Below are 27,838 nucleotides of genomic sequence, written 5' to 3' on the forward strand. Positions count from 1 at the left end.
ATAACCCTAACCCTATTCTTAACCCTTACCTTAACCATTATAAATGTCAACTTCAATAGGGTAGGGACATCCCAAGGATTCCGGGTAGCAATACTGTTACCATGGAAACTGCTGTCTCAGTGTCAGCACCGTGTTGTCTCCATGACAACAGTGCAACAGGAAAGAGACGCAGACACGACATTGTGAATATCAATTTTTATTCCTCATATTTTTATTTATTCTCAGGGTCACAGAGTTCAAAGTTTACAGAGTTCACACTAAAAATAACCATGACAACCCTAAACCCAATTCAATCTATTCTTCAGCTTCCATATCTCTGCTAGACATCACTAAGCAATTAGACTCAGCTGTTATCCATTAAGCCTCCTTTTATCCTTCCCTATCTCCAATCAGATGCTCTCGCCACACAAACTCGCTCACTCACTCACTCTCACACTCACTCACTCACTCACTCTACGTTCCAATATCCATACTAGAGTACCACTTAGAAGGAAGCGATGCTGGCTGTGCATCCTAAGTGTAGCACATGGGGTAGTGTTCTAGTGATGATGGAATACAGCCTCCCTCTCAGGCCACTCCCTCACACACACCTGTCGCCTTCAGAAGGAACACAGTAGGAAAACGCTTTCAAAACGTCTTCTCCCATTTGCTCCAACAAAACCCTGACCAGCGCAGTGCACACGCGGTTCCTTCTGAACGTCACCCTGACCAGCACAGTCCACACAGTTCCTTCTGAACGCTACCCTGACCAGCGCAGTCCACACGGTTCCTTCTGAACGCCACCCTGACCAGAGCAGTCCACACAGTTCCTTCTGAACGCTACCCTGACCAGCGCAGTCCACACGGTTCCTTCTGAACGCTACCCTGACCAGCAAAGTCCACACGGTTCCTTCTGAACACCACCCTGACCAGAGCAGTCCACACGGTTCCTTCTGAACACTACCCTGACCAGCACAGTCCACACGGTTCCTTCTGAACGCCACCCTGACCAGAGCAGTCCACACGGTTCCTTCTGAACGCTACCCTGACCAGCGCAGTCCACACGGTTCCTTCTGAACGCTACCCTGACCAGAGCAGTCCACACGGTTCCTTCTCAACGCTACCCTGACCAGAGCAGTCCACACAGTTCCTTCTGAACGCTACCCTGACCAGCGCAGTCCACACGGTTCCTTCTGAACGCCACCCTGACCAGAGCAGTCCACACAGTTCCTTCTGAACGCTACCCTGACCAGCGCAGTCCACACGGTTCCTTCTGAACGCTACCCTGACCAGCAAAGTCCACACGGTTCCTTCTGAACACCACCCTGACCAGAGCAGTCCACACGGTTCCTTCTGAACGCCACCCTGACCAGAGCAGTCCACACAGTTCCTTCTGAACACTACCCTGACCAGAGCAGTCCACACGGTTCCTTCTGAACGCTACCCTGACCAGAGCAGTCCACACGGTTCCTTCTGAACGCTACCCTGACCAGCGCAGTCCACACGGTTCCTTCTGAACGCTACCCTGACCAGAGCAGTCCACACGGTTCCTTCTGAACGCTACCCTGACCAGAGCAGTCCACACGGTTCCTTCTGAACACTACCCTGACCAGAGCAGTCCACACGGTTCCTTCTGAACGCTACCCTGACCAGAGCAGTCCACACGGTTCCTTCTGAACGCTACCCTGACCAGAGCAGTCCACAAGGTTCCTTCTGAACGCTACCCTGACCAGCGCAGTCCACACTGTTTCTTTTGACTTCTCTTCATCTTCCTGTTGCTATAATCTACACATAAAAATTGGTCTCAGTCCTAGATTAAGTGTTCCAGTAAAAACATTAGAAAAAAGACTGTCTTCCCAAGGGGAGGTTCTCTAAGTAAGGCCCTTAATAAGACTGTAACTATACATGAGATGAGTGCCACTCCTGGGGTGCCACAAACAGGGCTTTACTAGTGTTATTATGGATAACATATTCTACAGAGACACACTGGGGTCTCCTGGGATGTATTCAAGATGCCCTGAGCATTGCTTGAGAGTTTTAAAATGTTAACAGTAATACTATTGAATTGAATGTTTATTTGCAATTAGTGTCAGTATAGCAGCTGAACCTGATAGTATGCATCTTGAGTACACCGCTAGAGTTCCAGTTCTGGACCCTTCAGCGGCTGATGCAGGAGTCTGATCTACCAGCAGTGCTACATGTGACCAGGGGTCACCCAGCTTATATCATGTACAAATACACCTGTATGTGTGTGTTTTTGTTTATGTTTTGTTGGTATATATACACTGTGTACAAAACAAAACATGCACTAAATTCTGCTTACTATGCATGCACTGCAGTTTGAGGAAACTATAGACAACTGTTCTCTTTATAATGACAGTATATACACTAAATGTACAAAACATGCTCTTTCTGTGACATAGACTGACCAGGTGAATCCAGGTGAAAGCTATAATCCCTTATTGATGTCACCTGTTAAGTCCCCTTCAATCAGGGGTATAGGGGAGGAGCCAGGTTAAAGGAGGACTTTTAAGCCTTGAGACAATTGAAACATGGATTGTGCATGTCTGCCAATCAGAGGGTGTATGGGCAAGACAAAAAATGTAAGTGCCTTTGAACGAGTATGGTAGTAGGTGCCAGGCGCACCGGTTTGTGTCAAGAACTGCAACATTGCTGGGTTTTTCACACTCAACAGTTTTATCATGTGTATCAAGAATGGTCCACCACCCAAAGGACATCCAACACCTTGTAGAGTCCATGCTCCTACGAATTGAGGCTGTTCTGAGGGCAAAAGGAGGAGGGGGGTGCAACTTGATATTAGGAATGTGTTATTCATGTTTAATACACTCAGTGAACCATTTAGTGGCTTATTTTTTGTGCGGATGTGAACGTGCACATGTATGTGCTTTTCAGCTTTTGAGTGAGTGATGTGTGTGTGTTAGTCGGACCAGTCGTTCTCTTCCAGCTCTGAGTCATCTTCGGAGTCGGAGTACTCGACAGCGATGCGTCTGGAGAGGATGGTGGCCACGTCGTTCCCTACAGGCTCCCTCTTAGCCTGCTGCTCCTGCTGCTCCTGTCCCTTCTTCAAGTGGATACCTACAGCCAGGGAGAGACCGTTAGATACCTATAGCCAGGGAGAGACCGTTAGATACCTACAGCCAGGGAGAGACGTTAGATACAGACACACTTCAACTAGATACCTACAGTCAGGGAGAGACCGTTAGATACCTACAGCCAGGGAGAGACCGTTAGATACCTACAGCCAGGGAGAGACCGTTAGATACCTACAGCCAGGGAGAGACCGTTAGATACCTACAGCCAGGGAGAGACAGTAAGATACCTACAGCCAGGGAGAGACGTTAGATACAGACACACTTCAACTAGATACCTACAGCCAGGGAGAGACAGTAAGATACCTATAGCCAGGGAGAGACCGTTAGATACCTACAGCCAGGGAGAGACGTTAGATACCTACAGCCAGGGAGAGACAGTAAGATACCTACAGCCAGGGAGAGACCGTTAGATACCTACAGCCAGGGAGAGACCGTTAGATACCTACAGCCAGGGAGAGACGTTAGATACAGACACACTTCAACTAGATACCTACAGCCAGGGAGAGACAGTAAGATACCTACAGCCAGGGAGAGACCGTTAGATACCTACAGCCAGGGAGAGACCGTTAGATACCTACAGCCAGGGAGAGACCGTTAGATACCTACAGCCAGGGAGAGACCGTTAGATACCTATAGCCAGGGAGAGACCGTTAGATACAGACACACTTCAACTAGATACCTACAGTCAGGGAGAGACAGTAAGATACCTACAGCCAGGGAGAGACCGTTAGATACCTACAGCCAGGGAGAGACAGTTAGATACAGACACACTTCAACTAGATACCTACAGTCAGGGAGAGACCGTTAGATACCTACAGCCAGGGAGAGACAGTTAGATACAGACACACTTCAACTAGATACCTACAGCCAGGGAGAGACCGTTAGATACAGACACACTTCAACTAGATACCTACAGCCAGGGAGAGACCGTTAGATACCTATAGCCAGGGAGAGACCGTTAGATACCTACAGCCAGGGAGAGACCGTTAGATACAGACACACTTCAACTAGATACCTACAGTCAGGGAGAGACAGTAAGATACCTACAGCCAGGGAGAGACCGTTAGATACCTACAGCCAGGGAGAGACAGTTAGATACAGACACACTTCAACTAGATACCTACAGCCAGGGAGAGACCGTTAGATACAGACACACTTCAACTAGATACCTACAGCCAGGGAGAGACCGTTAGATACAGACACACTTCAACTAGATACCTACAGCCAGGGAGAGACCGTTAGATACCTACAGCCAGGGAGAGACCGTTAGATACAGACACACTTCAACTAGATACCTACAGCCAGGGAGAGACCGTTAGATACCTACAGCCAGGGAGAGACCGTTAGATACAGACACACTTCAACTAGATACCTACAGCCAGGGAGAGACCGTTAGATACCTACAGCCAGGGAGAGACAGTTAGATACAGACACACTTCAACTAGATACCTACAGTCAGGGAGAGACCGTTAGATACCTACAGTCAGGGAGAGACCGTTAGATACCTACAGTCAGGGAGAGACAGTTAGATACAGACACACTTCAACTAGATACCTACAGCCAGGGAGAGACCGTTAGATACAGACACACTTCAACTAGATACCTACAGTCAGGGAGAGACCGTTAGATACAGACACACTTCAACTAGATACCTACAGCCAGGGAGAGACAGTAAGATACCTACAGCCAGGGAGAGACAGTTAGATACCTACAGCCAGGGAGAGACCGTTAGATACAGACACACTTCAACTAGATACCTACAGCCAGGGAGAGACCGTTAGATACCTACAGCCAGGGAGAGACAGTAAGATACCTACAGCCAGGGAGAGACCGTTAGATACAGACACACTTCAACTAGATACCTACAGCCAGGGAGAGACCGTTAGATACCTACAGCCATGGAGAGACCGTTAGATACCTACAGCCAGGGAGAGACCGTTAGATACAGACACACTTCAACTAGATACCTACAGTCAGGGAGAGACAGTTAGATACAGACACACTTCAACTAGATACCTACAGCCAGGGAGAGACCGTTAGATACAGACACACTTCAACTAGATACCTACAGCCAGGGAGAGACAGTAAGATACCTACAGCCAGGGAGAGACCGTTAGATACCTACAGCCAGGGAGAGACAGTTAGATACAGACACACTTCAACTAGATACCTACAGCCAGGGAGAGACCGTTAGATACCTACAGCCAGGGAGAGACAGTTAGATACAGACACACTTCAACTAGATACCTACAGTCAGGGAGAGACCGTTAAATACCTACAGTCAGGGAGAGACAGTTAGATACAGACACACTTCAACTAGATACCTACAGTCAGGGAGAGACCGTTAGATACCTACAGCCAGGGAGAGACCGTTAGATACCTACAGCCAGGGAGAGACCGTTAGATACAGACACACTTCAACTAGATACCTACAGTCAGGGAGAGACCGTTAGATACCTACAGTCAGGGAGAGACAGTTAGATACAGACACACTTCAACTAGATACCTACAGCCAGGGAGAGACAGTAAGATACCTACAGCCAGGGAGAGACCGTTAGATACCTACAGCCAGGGAGAGACAGTTAGATACAGACACACTTCAACTAGATACCTACAGCCAGGGAGAGACCGTTAGATACCTACAGCCAGGGAGAGACAGTTAGATACAGACACACTTCAACTAGATACCTACAGTCAGGGAGAGACCGTTAAATACCTACAGTCAGGGAGAGACCGTTAGATACCTACAGTCAGGGAGAGACAGTTAGATACAGACACACTTCAACTAGATACCTACAGTCAGGGAGAGACCGTTAGATACCTACAGCCAGGGAGAGACCGTTAGATACCTACAGCCAGGGAGAGACCGTTAGATACAGACACACTTCAACTAGATACCTACAGTCAGGGAGAGACCGTTAGATACCTACAGTCAGGGAGAGACAGTTAGATACAGACACACTTCAACTAGATACCTACAGTCAGGGAGAGACCGTTAGATACAGACACACTTCAACTAGATACCTACAGTCAGGGAGAGACCGTTAAATACCTACAGCCAGGGAGAGACCGTTAGATACCTACAGCCAGGGAGAGACAGTTAGATACAGACACACTTCAACTAGATACCTACAGCCAGGGAGAGACCGTTAGATACAGACACACTTCAACTAGATACCTACAGTCAGGGAGAGACCGTTAGATACAGACACACTTCAACTAGATACCTACAGTCAGGGAGAGACCGTTAGATACCTACAGTCAGGGAGAGACAGTTAGATACAGACACACTTCAACTAGATACCTACAGCCAGGGAGAGACCGTTAGATACAGACACACTTCAACTAGATACCTACAGTCAGGGAGAGACAGTTAGATACCTACAGCCAGGGAGAGACCGTTAGATACCTACAGCCAGGGAGAGACCGTTAGATACAGACACACTTCAACTAGATACCTACAGTCAGGGAGAGACCGTTAGATACAGACACACTTCAACTAGATACCTACAGCCAGGGAGAGACCGTTAGATACAGACACACTTCAACTAGATACCTACAGTCAGGGAGAGACAGTTAGATACCTACAGTCAGGGAGAGACCGTTAGATACCTACAGCCAGGGAGAGACCGTTAGATACAGACACACTTCAACTAGATACCTACAGTCAGGGAGAGACAGTTAGATACCTACAGCCAGGGAGAGACCGTTAGATACCTACAGCCAGGGAGAGACCGTTAGATACAGACACACTTCAACTAGATACCTACAGTCAGGGAGAGACAGTTAGATACCTACAGCCAGGGAGAGACCGTTAGATACCTACAGCCAGGGAGAGAGACAGTTAGATACAGACACACTTCAACTAGATACCTACAGTCAGGGAGAGAGAGACGGGTTAGGCAGTCAGCCAGTCAAACAGACAAAAGGAAAGTTCGGTTTGCATGGCCCGTGGCCCAAGGTTGGCGCAACTTTCTCATTTTAGATCATTCCATTGGTCCTAAAGAGAAATCTCCACCCCCCCCGGGGAACCAGGTAATCCAAAACAAACTCCCACACACACACACACACACACACACACACACACACACACACACACACACACACACACACACAGAGAGAGAGAGAATAGCTCTGCCACAGAGACAGGTGGGTTAGATCCAGATGGACAGTCTTACCCATGCGTATGGCAGCCAGCAGATCACTACGAGCATCATTAACAGGCTGGGCATTGTGGGGCACGGAGGACATCTTGGGAGTGGTCGAGTAGGAGGAGCCTGGAGGAGGGGGCGGAGGCATTGGGGGAGTTGGAGACACCAGCGACCCAGCGATTGGCGGTGGGGGCAGGGCATAGACACCAGCTGTTCCCATTAGACCTGGGAGAGGAAGTGGGCCTCCGGGGGGCGTGGCAAAGGCAGATTGTGCAGATGGCATGAGAGGGGCAGGAGGAGGGCTGTTTCCATACCCCTCCATGCTGAGAGAGAGAGGGACAGATGGAGAACATGAGGCATTATATTACTCATCATAACCATTTCACAAATAAAAAGTAGGGTATGTTAATCGGCCTCTCCACAAAAACATCTCACATATAACCATGATAATCCTACCATACCAACATCTCACATATAACCGTGATAATCCTACCATACCAACATCTCACATATAACCGTGATAATCCTACCATACCAACATCTCACATATAACCGTGATAATCCTACCATACCAACATCTCACATATAACCGTGATAATCCTACCATACCAACATCTCACATATAACCGTGATAATCCTACCATACCAACATCTCACATATAACCGTGATAATCCTACCATACCAACATCTCACATATAACCGTGATAATCCTACCATACCAACATCTCACATATAACCGTGATAATCCTACCATACCAACATCTCACATATAACCGTGATAATCCTACCATACCAACATCTCACATATAACCGTGATAATCCTACCATACCAACATCTCACATATAACCGTGATAATCCTACCATACCAACATCTCACATATAACCGTGATAATCCTACCATACCAACATCTCACATATAACCGTGATAATCCTACCATACCAACATCTCACATATAACCGTGATAATCCTACCATACCAACATCTCACATATAACCGTGATAATCCTACCATACCAACATCTCACATATAACCGTGATAATCCTACCATACCAACATCTCACATATAACCGTGATAATCCTACCATACCAACATCTCACATATAACCGTGATAATCCTACCATACCAACATCTCACATATAACCGTGATAATCCTACCATACCAACATCTCACATATAACCGTGATAATCCTACCATACCAACATCTCACATATAACCGTGATAATCCTACCATACCAACATCTCACATATAACCGTGATAATCCTACCATACCAACATCTCACATATAACCGTGATAATCCTACCATACCAACATCTCACATATAACCGTGATAATCCTACCATACCAACATCTCACATATAACCGTGATAATCCTACCATACCAACATCTCACATATAACCGTGATAATCCTACCATACCAACATCTCACATATAACCGTGATAATCCTACCATACCAACATCTCACATATAACCGTGATAATCCTACCATACCAACATCTCACATATAACCGTGATAATCCTACCATACCAACATCTCACATATAACCGTGATAATCCTACCATACCAACATCTCACATATAACCGTGATAATCCTACCATACCAACATCTCACATATAACCGTGATAATCCTACCATACCAACATCTCACATATAACCGTGATAATCCTACCATACCAACATCTCACATATAACCGTGATAATCCTACCATACCAACATCTCACATATAACCGTGATAATCCTACCATACCAACATCTCACATATAACCGTGATAATCCTACCAACAGTTCAAGAAGAAAGAACAACAGGATGGAATTATTACCAGAGTTCGACAGGTCACAGACGAGTCATGTCAAGACCAAAGCAGAGGTGGGTTTTGAGTGCACCAGTGCAGTACTTGGCTTGCATAGGATGACAGTACATTACAGAGCCAACCGCTAAGCTCCAGAGAGAATAAAGCTGTTGTTCATCATCAGATCTAACCCAAACCAATAGCACATTAAACACAACAAACCCTGGAGCCGGGCCAGAGCCACAACAATAGAGCGTACGTGGGTTTGTTTGGTGTCCCTGTGCACATGTCAATGAATGTTAATGTATATTTGAGTGCATTTATGCATCAATCTGTCTGCCAGTGTGTTTATTTATGTGCACTCGCTGACCTGTAGTCCACAGGTCGTAGAGACATGGATCCATTCATGTTCTCAGTGGGAGGGAGAGGGGGTGGAGCATTGTGGGGGCGACCCAGGTTGTATCCCCTGTAGGCATGGTCCAGAGTGGCGTTTCCCTGAGCAGCCAGCTGAGCAGCCAGGAGACTGGGAGGCGGGCCGGAGTACGTGTGGGCGTGACCAGCATGATTGGTTGAGTGAGGGTAGTGGCGTTGGTGGTCAGGCCCAAGACCCCTAAGAGAGAGAAAGGGAGGGAGATGGAGACAACATTTTACAGAATGGCCAGCAGGGGGAGTAAGAGGACTGTCACGTCTCCTTGAACAGCTGACTGAGACTAAATTATCATAGTACTGGGGGAAACCCCTTATTTCCACTGGGGGAAACCCCTTATTTCCACTGGGGGAAACCCCTTATTTCCATGCGAGTAATAATCATCTATACAGAAATGTATTACAAAGAACAGTAATTATTCCATACTTTTTTACTTTTGATATGTTATCTTATAAATGAATCCTTGTTTTATGTCAACTTTTCATTGACGTCATCAGTATGTAACTGTGTGTGTATTTGGACTGGCCTCATCTCAGGGGACAGTGATCCATCGCAGGTGGCCCCCCGGTGGAGCGAGTGTGTGTGGTGGTGGTCTGGCCTCAGCTCCTTATCCAGGGCCAACATATTCCACTCCTGGCGACGGTTCCGAGCCTTACGCACCTTCTTCACCTCCCTCTGCAACGTCCCGTCCACACAACGCTTCTGTTCCTGCGAGGAGACACATTAGTGGAGACGGAGGAGGACAAGAAAGAGAAGAAGGGAGAGATTATTTTGCTTACTTTGTTCTTCCTCTTCTCCTTCCTCTTGTCCTCCGTGTCCCGCAGCATCTTCTCTCTCCACAGGTCGAAGAAGTAGGAGGGGTCAGTGTAGAACTTCAGCCCCTCCTTGTGGTCATCCCTACAGGGTCAAAGGGCAAACGCAGGTCAGGGTTTGTGGGAAATGAAGTCCACACCATTCCATTATGAGACTACAAAACAAGATCAGGTGAGGTATTTGACTCTGGGTTAAGACTGCTCTGGGTAGGAGACATTAGACAGATCATAGAAAGGGAGGGGGAGAGAACACACCTATATTTGGAGAGGATGTTGAGAGGTGGAGGCTTGTTACTCAGGTTGTACATCTCCTTGACAGGGATGGGAACGCTCCTCGTGGACACCACCTGCTGGTCCTGGGCGGTACTGCTCTTAAACGCCTTCTTCATGTTGATGTCCGGCAGAGAGACTGAGGACAGAGAAAGAGAGGACAAACAAAAAGTGAGAGAGAGAGAGAGAGAGAGAGAGAGCGTGTGAGAGAGAGAGCGTGAGAGAGAGAGAGGACACAGAAAGAGAACGAGAGAGAGGGTTAGGGAGAGGGGGATAGACAGGGTGTGAGGGAGAGGGTTAGGGAGAGGGGGATAGACAGGGTGTGAGGGAGAGGGTTAGGGAGAGGGGGATAGACAGGGTGTGAGGGAGAGGGTTAGGGAGAGGGGGATAGACAGGGTGTGAGAGAAGTATTTATATATCCTCAGTTTCATCACTTTTACACCTGTTGTAACTGCTGTAAGGACCTCACATCGCTACGTCAATGAGTAACGATGTCACTTCCTATTTCCTGTGACCTCTAACCCCTGTCTCACCTTCCTCCACGGTGGAGTCCAGCTGGGTGACCTTGACGGCCAGGCGGTCGATGCGGTCCTGCAGGGAGTTGGCTCTCAGGTAGAACGTGTTGGCCTCGTTGAACAGCTCTCCGAAGATGTCCTCCGCATGTTTACCTGCAGTACAAGGGTAGACAGATGGATCATGTGGTTAGCATGACATCCTGGTGCACTAAATTATGCATACTATGCATGCACTGCACATTGAGAAAACTATAGACAACTGTTCTCTTTATAATGACAGTATATAAACTGAGTGACAGACTGACAAGGTGAATCCAGGTGAAAGCTATGATCCCAATGTAGAAAATAGAAAAATAAAGAAAAACCCTGGAATGAGTAGATGTGTCCAAACATTGGACTGGTACTGTGTACCACAAATTAACTTAAGGCACACATGTTGCATTCCAGGTGACTACGTCATGAATCTGGTTGAGAGACTGCTAAGAGTGTGCAAAGCTGTTATCAAGGCAAAGGGTGGTTATTTGAAGAATTTGAAGAATTTATTTAACACTTTTTTGGTTCCTACATGATTCCATGTGTTATTTCATAGTTTTGATGTCTTCACTATTATTCTACAATGTAGAAAATAGTAAAAATAAAGAATAAACCCTGAATGAATAGGTTTATCCAAACTTTTGACTGGTAGTGTATAAGTAAATACATATACATATATATATATATATATATATATATATATATATATATATATATATATATATGTGTGTATGTGTGTATGTGTGTGTGTATATATATATATATATATATATATATATATATATATATATATATATATATATATATATATATATATATATATATATATATACACACACACACACATATATACACACACACACACACACATACATATATATATATATGTGTGTAACCGATGTGAAATGACTAGCTAGTTAGTGCACTAATAGCGTTTCAATTGGTGAAGTCACTCGCTCTGAGACCTTGAAGTACTTGTTCCCCTTGCTCTGCAAGGGCCGTGGCTTATGTGGAGCGATGGGTAACGATGCTTCGTGAGAGGCAGTTGTTTATGTGTGCAGAGGGTCCCTGGTTCAAGCCCAGTTAGGGACGAGGAGAGGGACGGAAGCTAAACTGTTATACACACAGTTGAAGTGGGAAGTGTACATACACTTAGGTTGGAGTCATTAAAACTTGTTTTTCAACCACTCCACACATTTCTTGTTAACAAACTATAGTTTTGGCAAGTCGGTTAGGACATCTACTTTTTGCATTTTTCCAACAATTGTTTACAGACAGATTATTTCACTTATAATTCACTGTATCACAATTCCAGTGGGACAGAAGTTTACATACACTAAGTTGACTGTGCCTTTAAACAGCTTGGAAAATTCCAGAAAATTATGTCATGGCTTTAGAAGCTTCTGATAGGCCAATTGACATCATTTGAGTCAATTGGAGGTGTACCTGTGGATGTATTTCAAGGCCTACCTTTCAACTCAGTGTGTATTTGCTTGACACCATGGGAAAATCAAAAGAAATCAGCCCAGCCCTCAGAAAAAATCTTGTAGACCATCACAAGTCTGGTTCATCTTTGGGAGAAATGTCCAAATGCCTGAAGGTACCACATTCATCTGTGCAAACAATAGTACGCAAGTATAAACACCATGGAACCACGCAGCCGTCATACCGCTCAGGAAGGAGACGCGTTCTGTCTCCTAGAGATGAAAGTACTTTGGTGCGAAAAGTGCAAATCAATCCCAAAACAACAGCAAAGGACCTTGTGAAGATGCTGAAGGAAACAGGTACATAAGTATCCATATCCACAGTAAAACGAGTCCTATATTGACATAACCTGAAAGGCCTCTCAGCAAGGAAGAACCCACTGCTCTAAAACCACCATAAAAAAGCCAGACTATGGTTTGCAATAGAAATGTTTGGCCATAATGACCATCGTTATGTTTGGAGGAAAAAGGGGGATGCTTGCAAGCCGAAGAACACCATCCCAACCGTGAAGCACGGAGGTGGAAGCATCATGTTGTGGTGGTGCTTTGCTGCAGGAGGGCCTGGTGCACTTCACAAAATAGATGGAATCATGAGGTAGGAAAATGATGTAGATATATTGAAGCAACATCTCAAGACATCAGTCAGGAAGTTAAAACTTGGTCGCAAATGGGTCTTCCAAATGGACAATGACCCCAAGCATACTTCCAAAGTTGTGGCAAAGTGGCTTAAGGACAACAAAGTCAAGGTATTGGAGTGGCCATCACAAAGCCCTGACCTCAATCCTATAGAAAATGTGTGGGCAGAACTGAAAAAGCATGTGCGAGCAAGGAAGCTTACAAACCTGATTCAGTTACACCAGCTCTGTCAGGAGGAATGGGCCAAAATTCACCCAACTTATTGTGGGAAGCTTGTGGAAGGCTACCCAAAACGTTTGACCCAAGTTAAACAATTTAAAGGCAATGCTACCAAATACTAATTGAGTGCATGTAAACTTCTGACCCACTGGGAATGTGATGAAAGAAATAAAAGCTGAAATAAATCATTCTCTCTACTATTATTCTGACATTTCACATTCTTAAAATAAAAAGTGGTGATCCTAACTGACCTAAGACAGGGCATTCTTACTAGGATTAAATGTCAGGAATTGTTAAAAACTGTACATACATACATATATAAACTCAGCAAAAAAAGAAACGCCCCTTTTTCAGGACCCTGTCTTTCAATGATAATTTGTAAAAACCCAAATAACTTCACAGATCTTCATTGAAAAGGGTTTAAATACTCTTTCCCATGCTTGTTCAATGAACCATAAACAAATAATTAACATGCACCTGTGGAACAGTCGTTAAGACACTAACAGCTTACAGACGGTAGGCAATTAAGGTCACAGTTATGAAAACTTAGGACCCTAAAGAGGCCTTTCTACTAACTCTGAAAAACACCAAAAGAAAGATGCCCAGGGTCCCTGCTCATCTGCGTGAACGTGCCTTAGGCATGCTGCAAGGAGGCAGAATGCAGATGTGGCCAGGGCAATAAATTGCAATGTCCGTACTGTGAGACGCCTAAGACAGAGCTACAGGGAGACAGGACGGACAGCTGATCATCATCGCTGTGGCAGACCACGTGTAACAACACCTGCACAGGATCGGTATATCCAAACATCACACCTGCGGGACAGGTACAGGATGGCAACAACAACTGACCGAGTTACACCAGGAATGCACAATCCCTCCATCAGTGCTCAGACTGTCCGCAATAGGCTGAGAGAGGCTGGACTGAGGGCTTGTAGGCCTGTTCTAAGGCATGTCCTCACCAGACATCACCGGCAACAACGTCACCTATGGGCACAAACCCACCGTCGCTGGACTAGACAGGACTGTCAAAAAGTGCTCTTCACTGACAAGTCACAGTTTTGTCTCACCAGGGGTGATGGCCGGATTCGCGTTTATCGTCGAAGGAATGAGCGTTACACCGAGGCCTGTACTCTGGAGCGGGATCGATTTGGAGGTGGAAGGTCCGTCATGGTCTGGGGCGGTGTGTCACAGCATCATCGGACTGAGCTTGTTGCCATTGCAGGCAATCTCAATGCTGTGCGTTACAGGGGAGACATCCTCCTCCCTCATGTGGTACCCTTTCTGCAGGCTCATCCTGACATGACCCTCCAGCATGACAATGCCAGCAGCCATACTGCTCTTTCTGTGCGTGATTTCCTGCAAGACAGGAATGTCACGTGTTCTGCCATGGCCAGCAAAGAGCCCAGATCTCAATCCCATTGAGCACGTCTGGGACCTGTTGGATCAGAGGGTGAGGGCTAGGGCCATTCCCCCCAGAAATGTCCCGGAACTTGCAGGTTCCTTGGTGGAAGTGTGGGGTAACATCTCACAGCAAGAACTGGAGCTGCACTGCAGTACCTAATGCAGCTGGTGGCCACACCAAATACTGACTGTTACTTTTGATTTTGACCCCTCCCTTTGTTCAGGGACACATTAGCCCATGTCTGTTAGTCACATGTCTGTGGAACTTGTTCAGTTTATGTCTCAGTTGTTGAATCTTGTTATGTTCCTACAAATATTTACACATGTTAAGTTTGCTGAAAATAAATGCAGTTGACAGTGAGAGGACGTTTATATACCACCATTTAAAAGTTTGGGGTCACTTAGACATTTCCTTGTTTTTGAAATAAACATTTTTTTGTACATTAAAATAACATAAAATTGTCAGAAATACAATGTAGACATTGTTAATGTTGTAAATGACTACTGTAGCTGAAAACGGCATATTTTTTATGGAATATCTATATAGGCGTACAGAGGCCCATTATCAGCAACCATCACTCCTGTGTTCCAATGGCACGTTGTGTTAGCTAATCCAAGTTTACCATTTTAAAAGGCTAATTGATCATTAGAAAACTATTTTGCTATTATGTTAGCACAGCTGAAAACTTTTGTCATGATTAAAGAAGCAATAAAACTGGCCTTCTTTAGACTAGTTGAGTATCTGGAGCATCAGCATTTGTGGGTTCGATTACAGGCTCAAAATGGCCAGAAACAAAGACCTTTCTTCTGAAATTCGTCAGTCTATTCTTGTTCTCAGAAATGAAGGCTATTCCATGCGAGAAATTGCCAAGAAACTGAAGATCTCGTACAATGCTGTGTACTACTCCCTTCACAGAACAGCGCAAACTGGCTCTAACCAGAATAGAAAGAGGAGTGGGAGGCCTCGGTGCACAACTGAGCAAGAGGACAAGTACATTAGAGTGTCTAGTTTGAGAAACAGACGACTCACACGTCCTCAATTGGCAGCGTCATTAAATAGTACCTGCAAAACACCAGTCTCAACGTCAACAGTGAAGAGGCGACTCCGGGATGCTGGCCTTCTAGGCAGAGTTCCTCTGTCCAGTGTCTGTGTTCTTTTGCCCATCTTAATCTTTTCTTTTATTGGCCAGTCTGCGATCGCTTTTTCTTTGCAACTCTGCCTAGAAGGCCAGCATCCTGGAGTTGCCTCTTCACTGTTGACATTGATACTGGTGTTTTGCGTCAGACAGGTAGGGGAAACCAACTGAGATGGACTTGAAGATTGGTACTATCAATTCTCTTTCTGCCATTCTTCTGGTAACAAATGTAACTAACAAATAGACCAGGGCATCACTGCCATGGAAGGTCCTAGGGGAAAAATCCACAGCAATCAATCTTTGCTAGAGACAAGTCTGTTTAGGTCAGCGTCAATACGTTTTAACAACGCTGAACTTTTGTGTGTCAGACGCAAACATGAATGCATGAATGCACACGCACAATATAGACTATTTCTGTCACCATACTGACAGGATGACCTCTGGAGAAACATCTAGACTATTTCTGTCACCATACTGACAGGATGACCTCTGGAGAAACATCTAGACTATTTCTGTCACCATACTGACAGGATGACCTCTGGAGAAACATCTAGACTATTTCTGTCACCATACTGACAGGATGACCTCTGGAGAAACATCTAGACTATTTCTGTCACCATACTGACAGGATGACCTCTGGAGAAACATCTAGACTATTTCTGTCACCATACTGACAGGATGACCTCTGGAGAAACATCTAGACTATTTCTGTCACCATACTGACAGGATGACCTCTGGAGAAACATCTAGACTATTTCTGTCACCATACTGACAGGATGACCTCTGGAGAAACATCTAGACTATTTCTGTCACCATACTGACAGGATGACCTCTGGAGAAACATCTAGACTATTTCTGTCACCATACTGACAGGATGACCTCTGGAGAAACATCTAGACTATTTCTGTCACCATACTGACAGGATGACCTCTGGAGAAACATCTAGACTATTTCTGTCACCATACTGACAGGATGACCTCTATCTAGAGGAAGGAAGGAAGAGAGATCTAGCATGCTGAGTTCGATCAACTCTGACCTCTCTTCATGGTTCTGACATTCAGTCCACCTCCACACACACACACGGATACACACACACGGATACACACACACACACTGGTCCCTAGCTCAGGCCTTCCTTTGTACCCAGTCATTTATATTTATCCCACACAGCAGCTGCTGAAAGGCCCACTCCCACCACAATAACTCTCACAATGACAGAGAGAGAGAGAGAAAGAGCGAGAGAGAAAGAGAGAAAGAAGAGAGAGAGAAAGAGAGAGAGAGAGAGAGAAGGAAGGAAGAAAGAAAGAAAGAAAGAAAGAAAGAAAGAAAGAAAGAAAGAAAGAAAGAAAGAAAGAAAGAAAGAAAGAAAGAAAGAAAGAAAGAAAGAAAGAAAGAAAGAAAGAAAGAAAGAAAGAAAGAAAGAGGGAGAGAAAGAGAGAAGAGAGAAAGAAAGAAAGGAAAAAAGAGAGAGAAAGACAGAGAGAGAAAGAGAGAGAGAGAAAAAGAAAGAAAGAGCGAGACAGAGAGAGGGACAAAGTTGGGGGAGGGAAGAAAACAGAGTATGAGGAAGACATAGAAAGCAAGAAAGTGAGGGTCGAGAGAAAGAGAGAGGGGGAGCAGTGGTGGTTGGATACTGGGTATAAGGGAGGAAAGAATATGTCAATATATTCCACAGGACACGATATGGGTTGTGTCATGGGAACAGCCAGGGTATTCAGTACACCCAAACACACACACATATTCTGAATGTATTCTCGCGGAAATATCTAAACAGGATTACCTCCTCCTGTGGGTCTATGATGACAGAGTCTTGACCTAGCGAACTCTAGGTCTGATCCTAACAAATCAATCACTAGATCATCTTCTTATCAATGTCAAACAGGACGGTGCAGTGTGCACTGCAGCAAGAACTAGAAGATAGTGATGAGAGAGTATTTTAATGCGAGTGTGTAATAGTATAATACTGTAGTGAACGGCGGGGCAGGGAAGCGAACCTGGGTCACTGGGGTGAAAGGCAAACACCCTACCCATTGCACCAATAGCGTTAACTCACTTGGCAATTGTAACATGTCTCATATAGTGAGGATCAATACAACATGATCAGCATAAGCATGTTATTCATAGGTGTGGAAGAGGGCAATGATAATGACATATGTTACTGTTGACACACTGGTATAAAGCATATGAAGTTGTTTGTAGTGTGTGGTTAGTGCTCTGAGAGAGTGTGTGTGTGTGTGTGTGTGTGTGTGTGTGTGTGTGTGTGTGTGTGTGTGTGTGTGTTACTCAGGCTGCTGAGCTGGCGGATGATGGAGGAAAGAGTGTTGTTCATCACACACTCCAGTTCACTGCCTACGCCCTCTGGCAACGCCCCCCGGCACAGGTGGCGCGGATCGATGTTCCTCTTCACCAGAGGCATGGTGCCGCCTCACACTGTCACACCTAGAGAGAAGCACAGGACACACAATACATATGATATATGACACACTGTACTTACACAAAGGACGTACTTACAGACAATTTTTGTTTTAAGTTATAACTATTGCAAGTATAAGTATGGTAAGTAGTATAAACACACACACACACACACACACACACACACACACACACACACACAGTCACTTGGCCAGACGAATTACCACACACTAACAAACACACAATCCTATTCTTCGAGACAGGGTTAAAGAGACTAGGCATACAACTGGGACCCGTCCAGACTGTAGTAGTAAACAGTAGCAGGCCAACGGCAGACAGATAAAGGTATTAGGAAAATAAGATACAGTCCTGATAATGCTTTCCAGCCTTACCACTGCCCCAGATGTATGGTCAACAGTCCAAACATACACACTCACTCTCCCGTGGCGTGCACGCTGAGACCCATTCCCTTGATAGTTCAGACCAACACACACACTCTCCAATGCAATTGGACACATTCACTAGACACTAAGGATTAAGTTGCCCTTCCTTGACACTAATCTAAGGTGAGGTTAACATCTTCCCTAGAATGGTTTAAATCAGGATCTGAGGAGGCTACGCTGATCCTAGATCTGAGTCTAAGGGCAGCTTCTACAGCAGATGAAAAAGGGATCTCAGAAAGCATCGGAGCGGCCATCTTATCTGGGCCTCTCCCTGCTTCCTGTTTTTGCGACTTCCGCCCGGCTTCAGCTTCCTGTCCTCCCAGAGGAGCAGCAGAAGAACAATACAGCTACAGCTTGAGGAACTGCGGGGGGCCAGACACCCAACAGCAAAGCTGACTCCTTAGCCATGCTCTTCATTTCAGATCTAGCATGCTAGGCTATGTGTGTCATTGATGAATAGGGGGTTTTGTGAAGGGAAAGGGGGATATCTAGTCAGTTGCACAACTGAATGCATTCCACCAAAATGTGTCTTCCGCATTTAACCCAACCCCTCTGAATCAGAGAGGTGCGGTTGGCTGCCTTAATCAATGTCCAGGTCATCGGTGCCCGGGAGCAATTGTTGTTGGGGGTTAACTGCCTTGCTTAAGGGCAGAACGGCAGATTTTTCCAACTTGCTGGCTCAGGGATTTGAACCAGCGACCTTTCGGTTACTGGCCCAACAATCTTAACTGCTAGGCTAGCCCCTTTGATGGTGTTGACAGAGAAAATAGTCATTTCTGACCACCAAGTAGCAACCTCCCCACAAGGCTACGGCAGAGTCCTCAGCTGGCCTCGGTCCAATACCCCCTGCCAAGCCCTGCTTACAGCCATAAACCAATAAGGGACAACAAAGGAGAAATTACTCCATCATCGTCTGCTGCCACAAAACTCACTGAAAACAGCTAATTAGGTCTGCTGTTAAAGAGATAGAGCCATGGTTTGGGTATGGAACCAGGCAAACATTACTATAGAAAAACGCTAGTCTGTGAAATGTGTTGGTCTGCTCTGCTTGTTCTGAGTATAGTTAACATATGCCATGAGTTTGATCGGTTCTTGTCTGGTGTGACAATGGGGAGATAATTAAGAGGTTGCGGTGGGGAAGCAAAGGAAAGGAAGGGGGAGAGAGGAAGGGAACGTGTGTGTGTGTGTGTGTGTGTGTGTGAGGGAGTAAATAATGTGTGTATATGGTATGTGTGTGAGGGGGTAAATAATGTGTATATGGTGTGAAAGAGTAGTGTGTGTGTGTGTGTGTGTGTGTGTGTGTGTGTGTGTGTGTGTGTGTGTGTGTGTGTGTGTGTGTGTGTGTGTGTGTGTGTGTATGGAGAGTGAGTTAGTGAGGAAGGGGGTGTGCAGGGGCCTCAGGGAAGCCACTCTGAAAGGTTCCTAGGACAATAGAGCTCCGTTCACACGGCAACAGCAGAGTGCTCCCATGCATGCCTCCCCCTCCGCTCCCCTCCTCCTCCTCCCCAGACCTCCTTCAATACACCCTGAAAAGAGGGCACTCCACTCAGAAAGGAAGAGAGGGGAGAAAGAGAGAGAGAGAGTTTAGATTACGATTTCTTATAGTTAGTCACATTCAGGTTTGCAAATGTAGTTGCAGTGTGCAGTAAAATTCTTAAGCGCCGAGCTCCAACAGTGCAGGTGTGAATGAAACAATAATAATAATAAAATTAATATTATATACACCAGTGATGGTCGGTGCCGTTTAAGATTAGGGAGGACGATACATTTCTTTATGAGCATGGCCTTATTTCTATTACAGCATATTGGATGACTGTCATTCATATTCCATTCACCCAGTTCAATGTAACATCGATAGGTTTAGGCTACTACATGATACTCTAATTTCCCTGTACCCATCATGAGTTTGCTACAACCTAGCCTATGAATGAAAGTTTACAATGTATGTGGACAGGTCAAGTACATTTTTTGTAATCAAGGTGAGAAACAGTGACACATTCAATACCGCCTTGTACACTCTTGCCTGCATCTAGCTGATCTAGGGTGGAGTCACTAGTCCAACGGCTGTTTCTATTTCACAAATTCAGGTATGTTAATCCCTATTTCGTTCCGTTTGCTTCCGTTTAAGAAACGTTTTTCAACAGAATCGGCAGATCACACGCTAAACACAGTTCACTTTCATAGCTGCCACATTCAAACAGCATGATCACTTTGCTCGTAATTCCTTCTCGCATCTATGCGCTCTCCTCCTCGCTCACCTTTTCCCTTTGCTTGTGGAATCCAGTGCATAACACATCAGCTGTCTGTGACCAGGCGAAAAAAACTTTCCAAGCCAAACCTTCATATCATAACCGCTAACCGTTACACACAGACTACACCATTGTCACCATATCATCTAATGTTTAAGTCAACATAGTTAATGGAACTAACGCATTAGTAACTGGTTCTACAATGTAAAAGGCCATTTCCACATCCATTGTTACATTAGTACATAACTCTTAATCAGACTTAATGATTATTAATGATACTTTAATACCATGCATACGTGGAACAATGATTTTGTCTTACTCAACATTCTGACTCCAAAGCGTTGAGCGCAGGCCATGTAGCCTATTCCTATGCGCACTGAGGCATGCGCTCGCTCCTATTACACACATAGGACAGAGACACACAAAACTCTGACATAACCCGGAAAATATGAACAAAGGAAACCACACATTGAATTAAATAAACAGTTAAATAAACAGAACTTACCCCTCATGAGTCTTGGGAACATTCATGTGCACTATAAACATCGTGCCCACTCAGAGCAGGATAACAAATGGTTGGCTAAATGAAAATGTATCGTTGGACTATCAAACGTGAAACAGAAATGTCTACGTGTTGCAATAAACGGTAAGGGGATGGAATGATGACACACTAGCAATTATTGTAGTATTAGGTGGAATTTAGATTTACCACATAGGGCTTATGCATTTAAACGTGTGAAAGCAACAGAAAACATTTCAACAAGAGAAAAAAAAGTTCTACACTGGCGGGAGTTTGGTCTTCGAACACAGTAATAATTCATTTTAAGTACAAGTTCCAAATGCAAGCTTCATAAGTAAATTATTAATTTAAAGCAATTGTTACATATCAAAATACCAGTAGGCCTATGCTAGTAATTGTTGCCCCATTGCTGGTGAGCTTGCAAAGTAAATAGTTAATATTATTGATCACCCCCAAAAATATTTTTTATTATGGCAATCCTCTCTTCCTACAATTTCAGTTTTCGCTGCACCCGATCCTATAGCTGTACAGCAAATCAGCAATCTGTTGGCTAGCTCACCCGACCTGCGTTGATTGACAGTTTACTGGTCCAATCAGAGTTCAGAGTGTGCGTTTCCCTAGCCAATCTGTTGCGGGTTTTTTTCTATTGCAAGGGCGATGCTGTGGCTACTGTCTCAGGCTGCGTGTAGAGTAGGCCTAATCCACATAGAACATATGCCACAAAATGAGTGACAAAACATGTTAGATCATTTCAAGTCATCAGTCTCAAGACAAAGTCGAGTCCCGAGTCTTGAGGCTCCAAGGCAAGTCTCAAGTTATTTTAGTTTCTATCAAGTTGAAGTATAGGTGGGTATAGGTCTCAAATCAAATTTGTCGACAACTCTGATTGATAAAGCATATAAATAGCGTGTCAGGATTTGATTAGAGCTTTGATCGAAAATTCAAGCCTCATGCTTCCTGAGCCATACATTAAATACATTTTATGAGCCCTACATTAAAGACACTTTATGATCACAAGCCAAAAAAAGCCCAAATGATTGTGCCGTTATCCAATATATAGGCTACTGCACATTACGCAGGACAGAAAACCATAAGAGCCCATAGACGTAGCTAGCCATGTGCTCTCATGGGTAAATAATTGAAACTAGCTAATCTTTTTGAGTGTGAACTGTATTTCTTTACTGTATTGTATTAAACTATATTATATTATGCACATCATTCAAACCATGATAAAGCAGAAGAGAACATGCAATTCTGGTGCAGCACATGCAGCCTACAAAGTTACAAGCACAGGCTAGAGAATTAGATTTTAATTTTGAAATATAATAGGGACTATTTGTATATTTAGTAGGCTGACGCATATATACCTTCCATAACATTTCCCTTAATGTTATTAGCCTACCTCCTCTTTCTCTCTCCATTGTTGCTTCATTCTTTCCTCACTTTCAACAGGTAATTAAATGAGTTCTGTTGTCCTCATCGCCATCATTCTAATGACATGCTGAATAATATAGGACTAGAATTAGATGCAGATGGCTTTCACTTCTCTTCACCAAGATTGAATGGTTATGGGACTGAATAAATAACTGCTAACCTACCACGTTCGCTCTTCTTTCAAACTACCCGTGAGTTGTATTGGCTGCTGTATTTAACATTCAGAAAACAAGAGCTTGCGTCCCTCTTCGATTTTGTCTATTGGTATAAGAAAATGGCATGGACAAAAATGATGGGACCCTTAACCTAATATTTTGTTGCACAACCTTTAGAGGGAATCACTGCAATCAAATGTTTTCTGTAGATCTTAATGAGACTTCTGCACCTGTTAACAGGTAGTTTGGCCCACTCTTCCTGAGCAAACTGCTCCATCTGTCTCAGGGTACCTTCTGCACCTGTTAACAGGTAGTTTGGCCCACTCTTCCTGAGCAAACTGCTCCATCTGTCTCAGGGTACCTTCTGCACCTGTTAACAGGTAGTTTGGCCCACTCTTCCTGAGCAAACTGCTCCAGCTGTCTCAGGGTACCTTCTGCACCTGTTAACAGGTAGTTTGGCCCACTCTTCCTGAGCAAACTGCTCCATCTGTCTCAGGGTACCTTCTGCACCTGTTAACAGGTAGTTTGGCCCACTCTTCCTGAGCAAACTGCTCCAGCTGTCTCAGGTTTGATGGATGCCTTCTCCAGACTGTAAGTTTCAGCTCTTTCCATAGATGTTAGACAGGATTGAGATCAGGCCTCATAGAAGGCCACTTCAGAAAAGTCCAATGTTTTGTTGTTTTCCATTTTTGGGTGCTTTTAGCTGTGTGTTTTGGGTCATTATCCTGTTGGAGGACCCATGACCTGTGACTGAGACAGAGCTTTCTGACACTGGGCAGTATGTTTTGTTCCATAATGCCTTGATAGTCTTGAGATTTCATTGTGCCCTGCACAGGTTCAAGGCACCCTGTGCCAGGCGCAGCAAAGCAGCCCCAAAACATAACTGAGCCTCCTCCATGTTTCACTGTAGGTATGTTGTTTTCTTTGTGAGCTTCATTTTTTCATCTGTGAACATGAAGCTGATGTGACTTGCCAAAAAGCTCCAGTTTGGACTCACCTGTCCAAAGGACATTCTCCCAGAAGGATTGTGGCTTGTCAATATGCATTTTAGCAAATTCCAGTCTGTCTTTGTTTTTCTTTCAAAAGTGGAGTCCTCCTGGGGTCTTCTTCCATCAAGCCCACTGTCGCTCAAAAAGCGATGGATGGTGCGATCAGAAACTGACGTACCTTCAGTTTGGAGTTCAGCTTGTATCTCTTTGGCAGTTATCCTTGGTTCTTTTTCTGCCATTCACACTATCCTTCTGTTCAATCTGGGGTCCATGTTCCTCTTGCGGCCGCGCCCAGGGAGGTTGGCTACAGTTCCATGGACCTTAAACTTCTTAATAATGTTTGCAACTGTTGTCACAGAAACATCAAGCTGCTTGGAGATGGTCTTGTAGCCTTTACCTTTACCATGCTTGTCTATTATCTCTTCAGACAAATCTCTCCTTTGCTTTCTCTGGTCCATGTTCAGTGTGGTGTACACAATGATACCAAACAGCACTGTGACTATTTTTCTCCATTTAAATAGGCTGAATGATTGATTACAAGATTGGGGACATGTGTGATACTAATTAATTTGAAATATCTCTATAATCCAATTATTTATTATCTTTTCTAAGGGGTACCAACAAATGTGTCCAGGCCATTTCAGAATCTCTTTGTAGAAGAAGCAATAATTAATCTCTTTCCACAGCTTCTTTGCTTTATTCTATGACATACCAAAGGCATGCAAGTATACATGATAAAATAGCTTTTAATTGCATCCCTTTTCAGGAGGAATGAAGCACTATTTTAATGAGCTGTAAGGGTAACAACAAATTTGAGCACATCTGTATATCAATCTTGAACAGGATTATCTTTTTGGATGCAATTTGAATGGAATTGATGAGAGAGAGCGAGGAAGACTGCTTGTGAATGCTCTGATTTAAATGGAATTGATGAGAGAGAGAGCGAGAGAGGAAGACTGCTTGTGAATGCTCTGATTTAAAGCAACGATAGGCTGTTTCAAAACTCTGCAGCTGCAATAATTTAAAAAACAAGGTGGCCCCCGAAAGCCAGGTGGAGATGTGTAAATTAGACGCACATTCAGTCTTTATATTACTGTAGCATAGACCATGCTGCAGCAAATGTAGGCCTACATGTCACAAGAAAAAAAGTTACTATGATGAGATGATAGGGCTACATGCATTGTGAACTGCGCTCCATACTGAGATGGTCTGTCTGTCCCAACCATGAGCGTTGATGACTGATCATGCAGAGAACAGAGTGAAGGCCGTAAAGAATACATATTTGGACTTGCATATAATAATTTAACAGTTCCATGTCACGTCACTATTTACATTAATCATTTATTATAATTGACCGTTTCCTCACAGTTATATATCCCGGGGAAAAGTGATTGGTTTTGGGCGGTAAATCTCGATAACCGGACATCCTCCAGAAATGGTCATAATTACTGTTTAAGTCTATGTAAGGGGGTGAGAACTATGAGCCTCCTAGGTTTTGTATTTTAGTCAATGTACCCAGAGGAGGACGGAAGCTAGCTATCCTCCGGCTACACCGTGGCGCTGTTGATGCTACTGTAGACCTTCTTTGCAAAATAGTGTGTTTTAATAAATTATTTGGTTACATGTGAATATATTTAGTATAGTTTTATCTAAAAATAGCTTTTTTAATGTTACACTATTTTGATGAAATTCACTGAGGAGGATGGTCCTCCCCTTCCTCCTCTGAGGAGCCTCCACTGATATGTAAGAACATTTGAGAAAGAGAGAGGTGGGGAGAGAGAGAGAGCAAGAGAGATGTAAAACACTAGCGAGTTGGGGAGAGAGAGAGAGGTGGGGAGAGAGAGAGAGCAAGAGGGATGTAAAACACTCGCGAGTTGGGGAGAGAGAGAGAGAGAGGTGGGGAGAGAGTGAGAAACTGCACGTAGTAAAAGAAAGAGTAATGCCCTAATACAAACACACGGGAATAGCTCCGCCAGGCATGTAGGCTACTCTGACAAACTGATAACTTTAATGACAGAGTTAGTCATTTTCTCTGTCATGCACACAAAACCACTATAGCCTCTCAGACGAGCAGCACATTCGCCATCTCGAGAGCTCAGAGAGCAGAGGGCCTTTGAACTTCACTAGAGGCATCCTGACTGCTGCCACCAGGATGTAGTTCATGTGTCTCCCTAAAGACCCTCTACGCCCACACACAGCTTTTACTATGGATGCCGAAATTCCTGAGCAGGGAAACATTATCAATTTATGAGTCAAGTACAGCCTTTGGCGCGAGAGCTCGTGGTGGGGTCATCAATATTGCAAGATCAATTACGTCAGGTTACACATTGCCCTACAAATTACGCTAAAACTCCAACTCTGACATTGCTAGATCATGGATGATCTCTACAGCATGCCTATTCGCCCTGATAGACAGTCATAATAATAAATATACAGGCTATATTAATTATAGCCTGTGACCGTTATAATAATTGACATGTCACTGCCCTACATTCACAGAATAATGTAGCCCATTGCACATATTAATAGAACAATTGTAGTTAATCCATCTTGCTTTCAGTAGAGTGGGTGAGCAACAAAACCAGCCGCCTGTGCGCGGGCTGCAGGCAGTGCACAAACACAACACACACAGCCTATTCTACACACGCAGACACAACACTGATGGCAAGCGCGATCAATCAAAGTTCCTCGGTGTCTCTTCCCCTTACTGATGGGTTGGTTGACCTACATCTGTTTAACGATTCTATTTCCCAGCCTGCATCGATAGCAACAATATTATAACCCAACTTAGTTCTAACACTTTCTACATCAAATGCATTTTGTCCGTTCCAGTAAACAATAACCAACCGGTTCTGAGCAAGGCAGCGGCCAAATGGAGTGTGCAGAAATGGGCTAGAATTGTATTTAAAGAATCGGGCCTTGGACACAGAACTCGTAAAGCCCTTGTGCTTCATCATTATAATCTATTGAGTGTCCACTAGTGGTGGCCGGTCGCTATGTCCAGTCAGTGGTTCGACCATTTGGATTAACGCAATTCCACACATATATATACATATAAAAAAACATTCAATTAGGGGGAAATATAAACAGTTTGGCAAGTAATATTCCGATTCTTATGAGTTATAAAAGCATAGTAAATACCCTCACCAGCAGTCAGAAATGTAATAGATTAATCTGGCAGCATGTCCCGTTAGATACTCCTCTTGTTCGCGCTGCCATCTGTGTCCCTGGTGGTCTGGCCACTCTAAACAATCCAACACGGGGGGCGGGATACTCCGTCAGCCTCCGCCAATCAGCATCCAGCAACAAATATTTAATAAGTAGTGGGTGTTCCCATTGTCAAATCGCAACCCTTGAAAGGCATGAGTGACATCGAGGTTCCCTGTCGGGCATGGATAGGGCGGGGTCTCAGGGTGTGTAGGGGAGGCTACAGCGGGTTTACCATTTTATGCAATCCAGTCCCCATGCCGTGTTAACGTTAAAGGCTTAAAAGAAACACATTTTGGGGGATGGAGGATTTGGCCTACAGTTTAAAAGGGTCCTATAACTGGGGCATCTTTTGAGAGGGTTTTTTGGGAGCAATTGACACGTGGCAGTGGTGGGTTTAATGATAGAGTTGGACTGATTCCATTCTAGCAGCTTTAGTAACGACTGGGATGAC

General features: G+C 44.6%; 1 protein-coding gene across 3 annotated transcripts; it reads right to left on the reverse strand.

The window, feature by feature from the left end:
* Positions 1-180: 180 nt before the first annotated feature.
* LOC106590445 (actin-binding protein WASF3) lies at positions 181-27,429 on the reverse strand. Of its 3 annotated transcripts, XM_082970763.1 has the most exons (10): positions 27,325-27,429; positions 18,259-18,414; positions 11,085-11,219; positions 10,537-10,690; positions 10,249-10,366; positions 9,996-10,177; positions 9,413-9,652; positions 7,271-7,566; positions 2,928-3,075; positions 181-2,760 (listed from the first exon to the last, which is right to left on the reverse strand). In XM_082970763.1, coding segments are annotated over exons 2-10 (1,407 nt in total). In that variant the 5' UTR covers positions 18,392-18,414; positions 27,325-27,429; the 3' UTR covers positions 181-2,759. The 3 variants fall into 3 exon arrangements, with proteins under 3 accessions (XP_082826889.1, XP_014036973.3, XP_014036974.3); XM_014181498.3 differs by having other exon boundaries at positions 181-3,075; positions 27,325-27,428; XM_014181499.3 differs by having other exon boundaries at positions 181-3,075; positions 27,319-27,403.
* Between the last annotated feature and the right edge of the window lie 409 nt (positions 27,430-27,838).

Source organism: Salmo salar, chromosome 29 (genome assembly GCF_965601325.2).
Source record: "Salmo salar chromosome 29, fSalSal1, whole genome shotgun sequence".
NCBI lineage: Eukaryota > Metazoa > Chordata > Actinopteri > Salmoniformes > Salmonidae > Salmo > Salmo salar.

Excerpts from the sequence above, each read along its gene's own strand:
- LOC106590445 (XM_014181498.3), bottom strand. The coding sequence starts at position 18,391 with ATGCCTCTGGTGAAGAGGAACATCGATCCGCGCCACCTGTGCCGGGGG. Across the intron at positions 9,653-9,995 it reads TCACTGTCCCCTGAGATGAG|GGGTCTTGGGCCTGACCACC; the intron begins GCCAGTCCAAAT and ends TCTCTCTCTTAG. Across the intron at positions 3,076-7,270 it reads GCTGGCTGCCATACGCATGG|GTATCCACTTGAAGAAGGGA; the intron begins GTAAGACTGTCC and ends CCCTGGCTGTAG.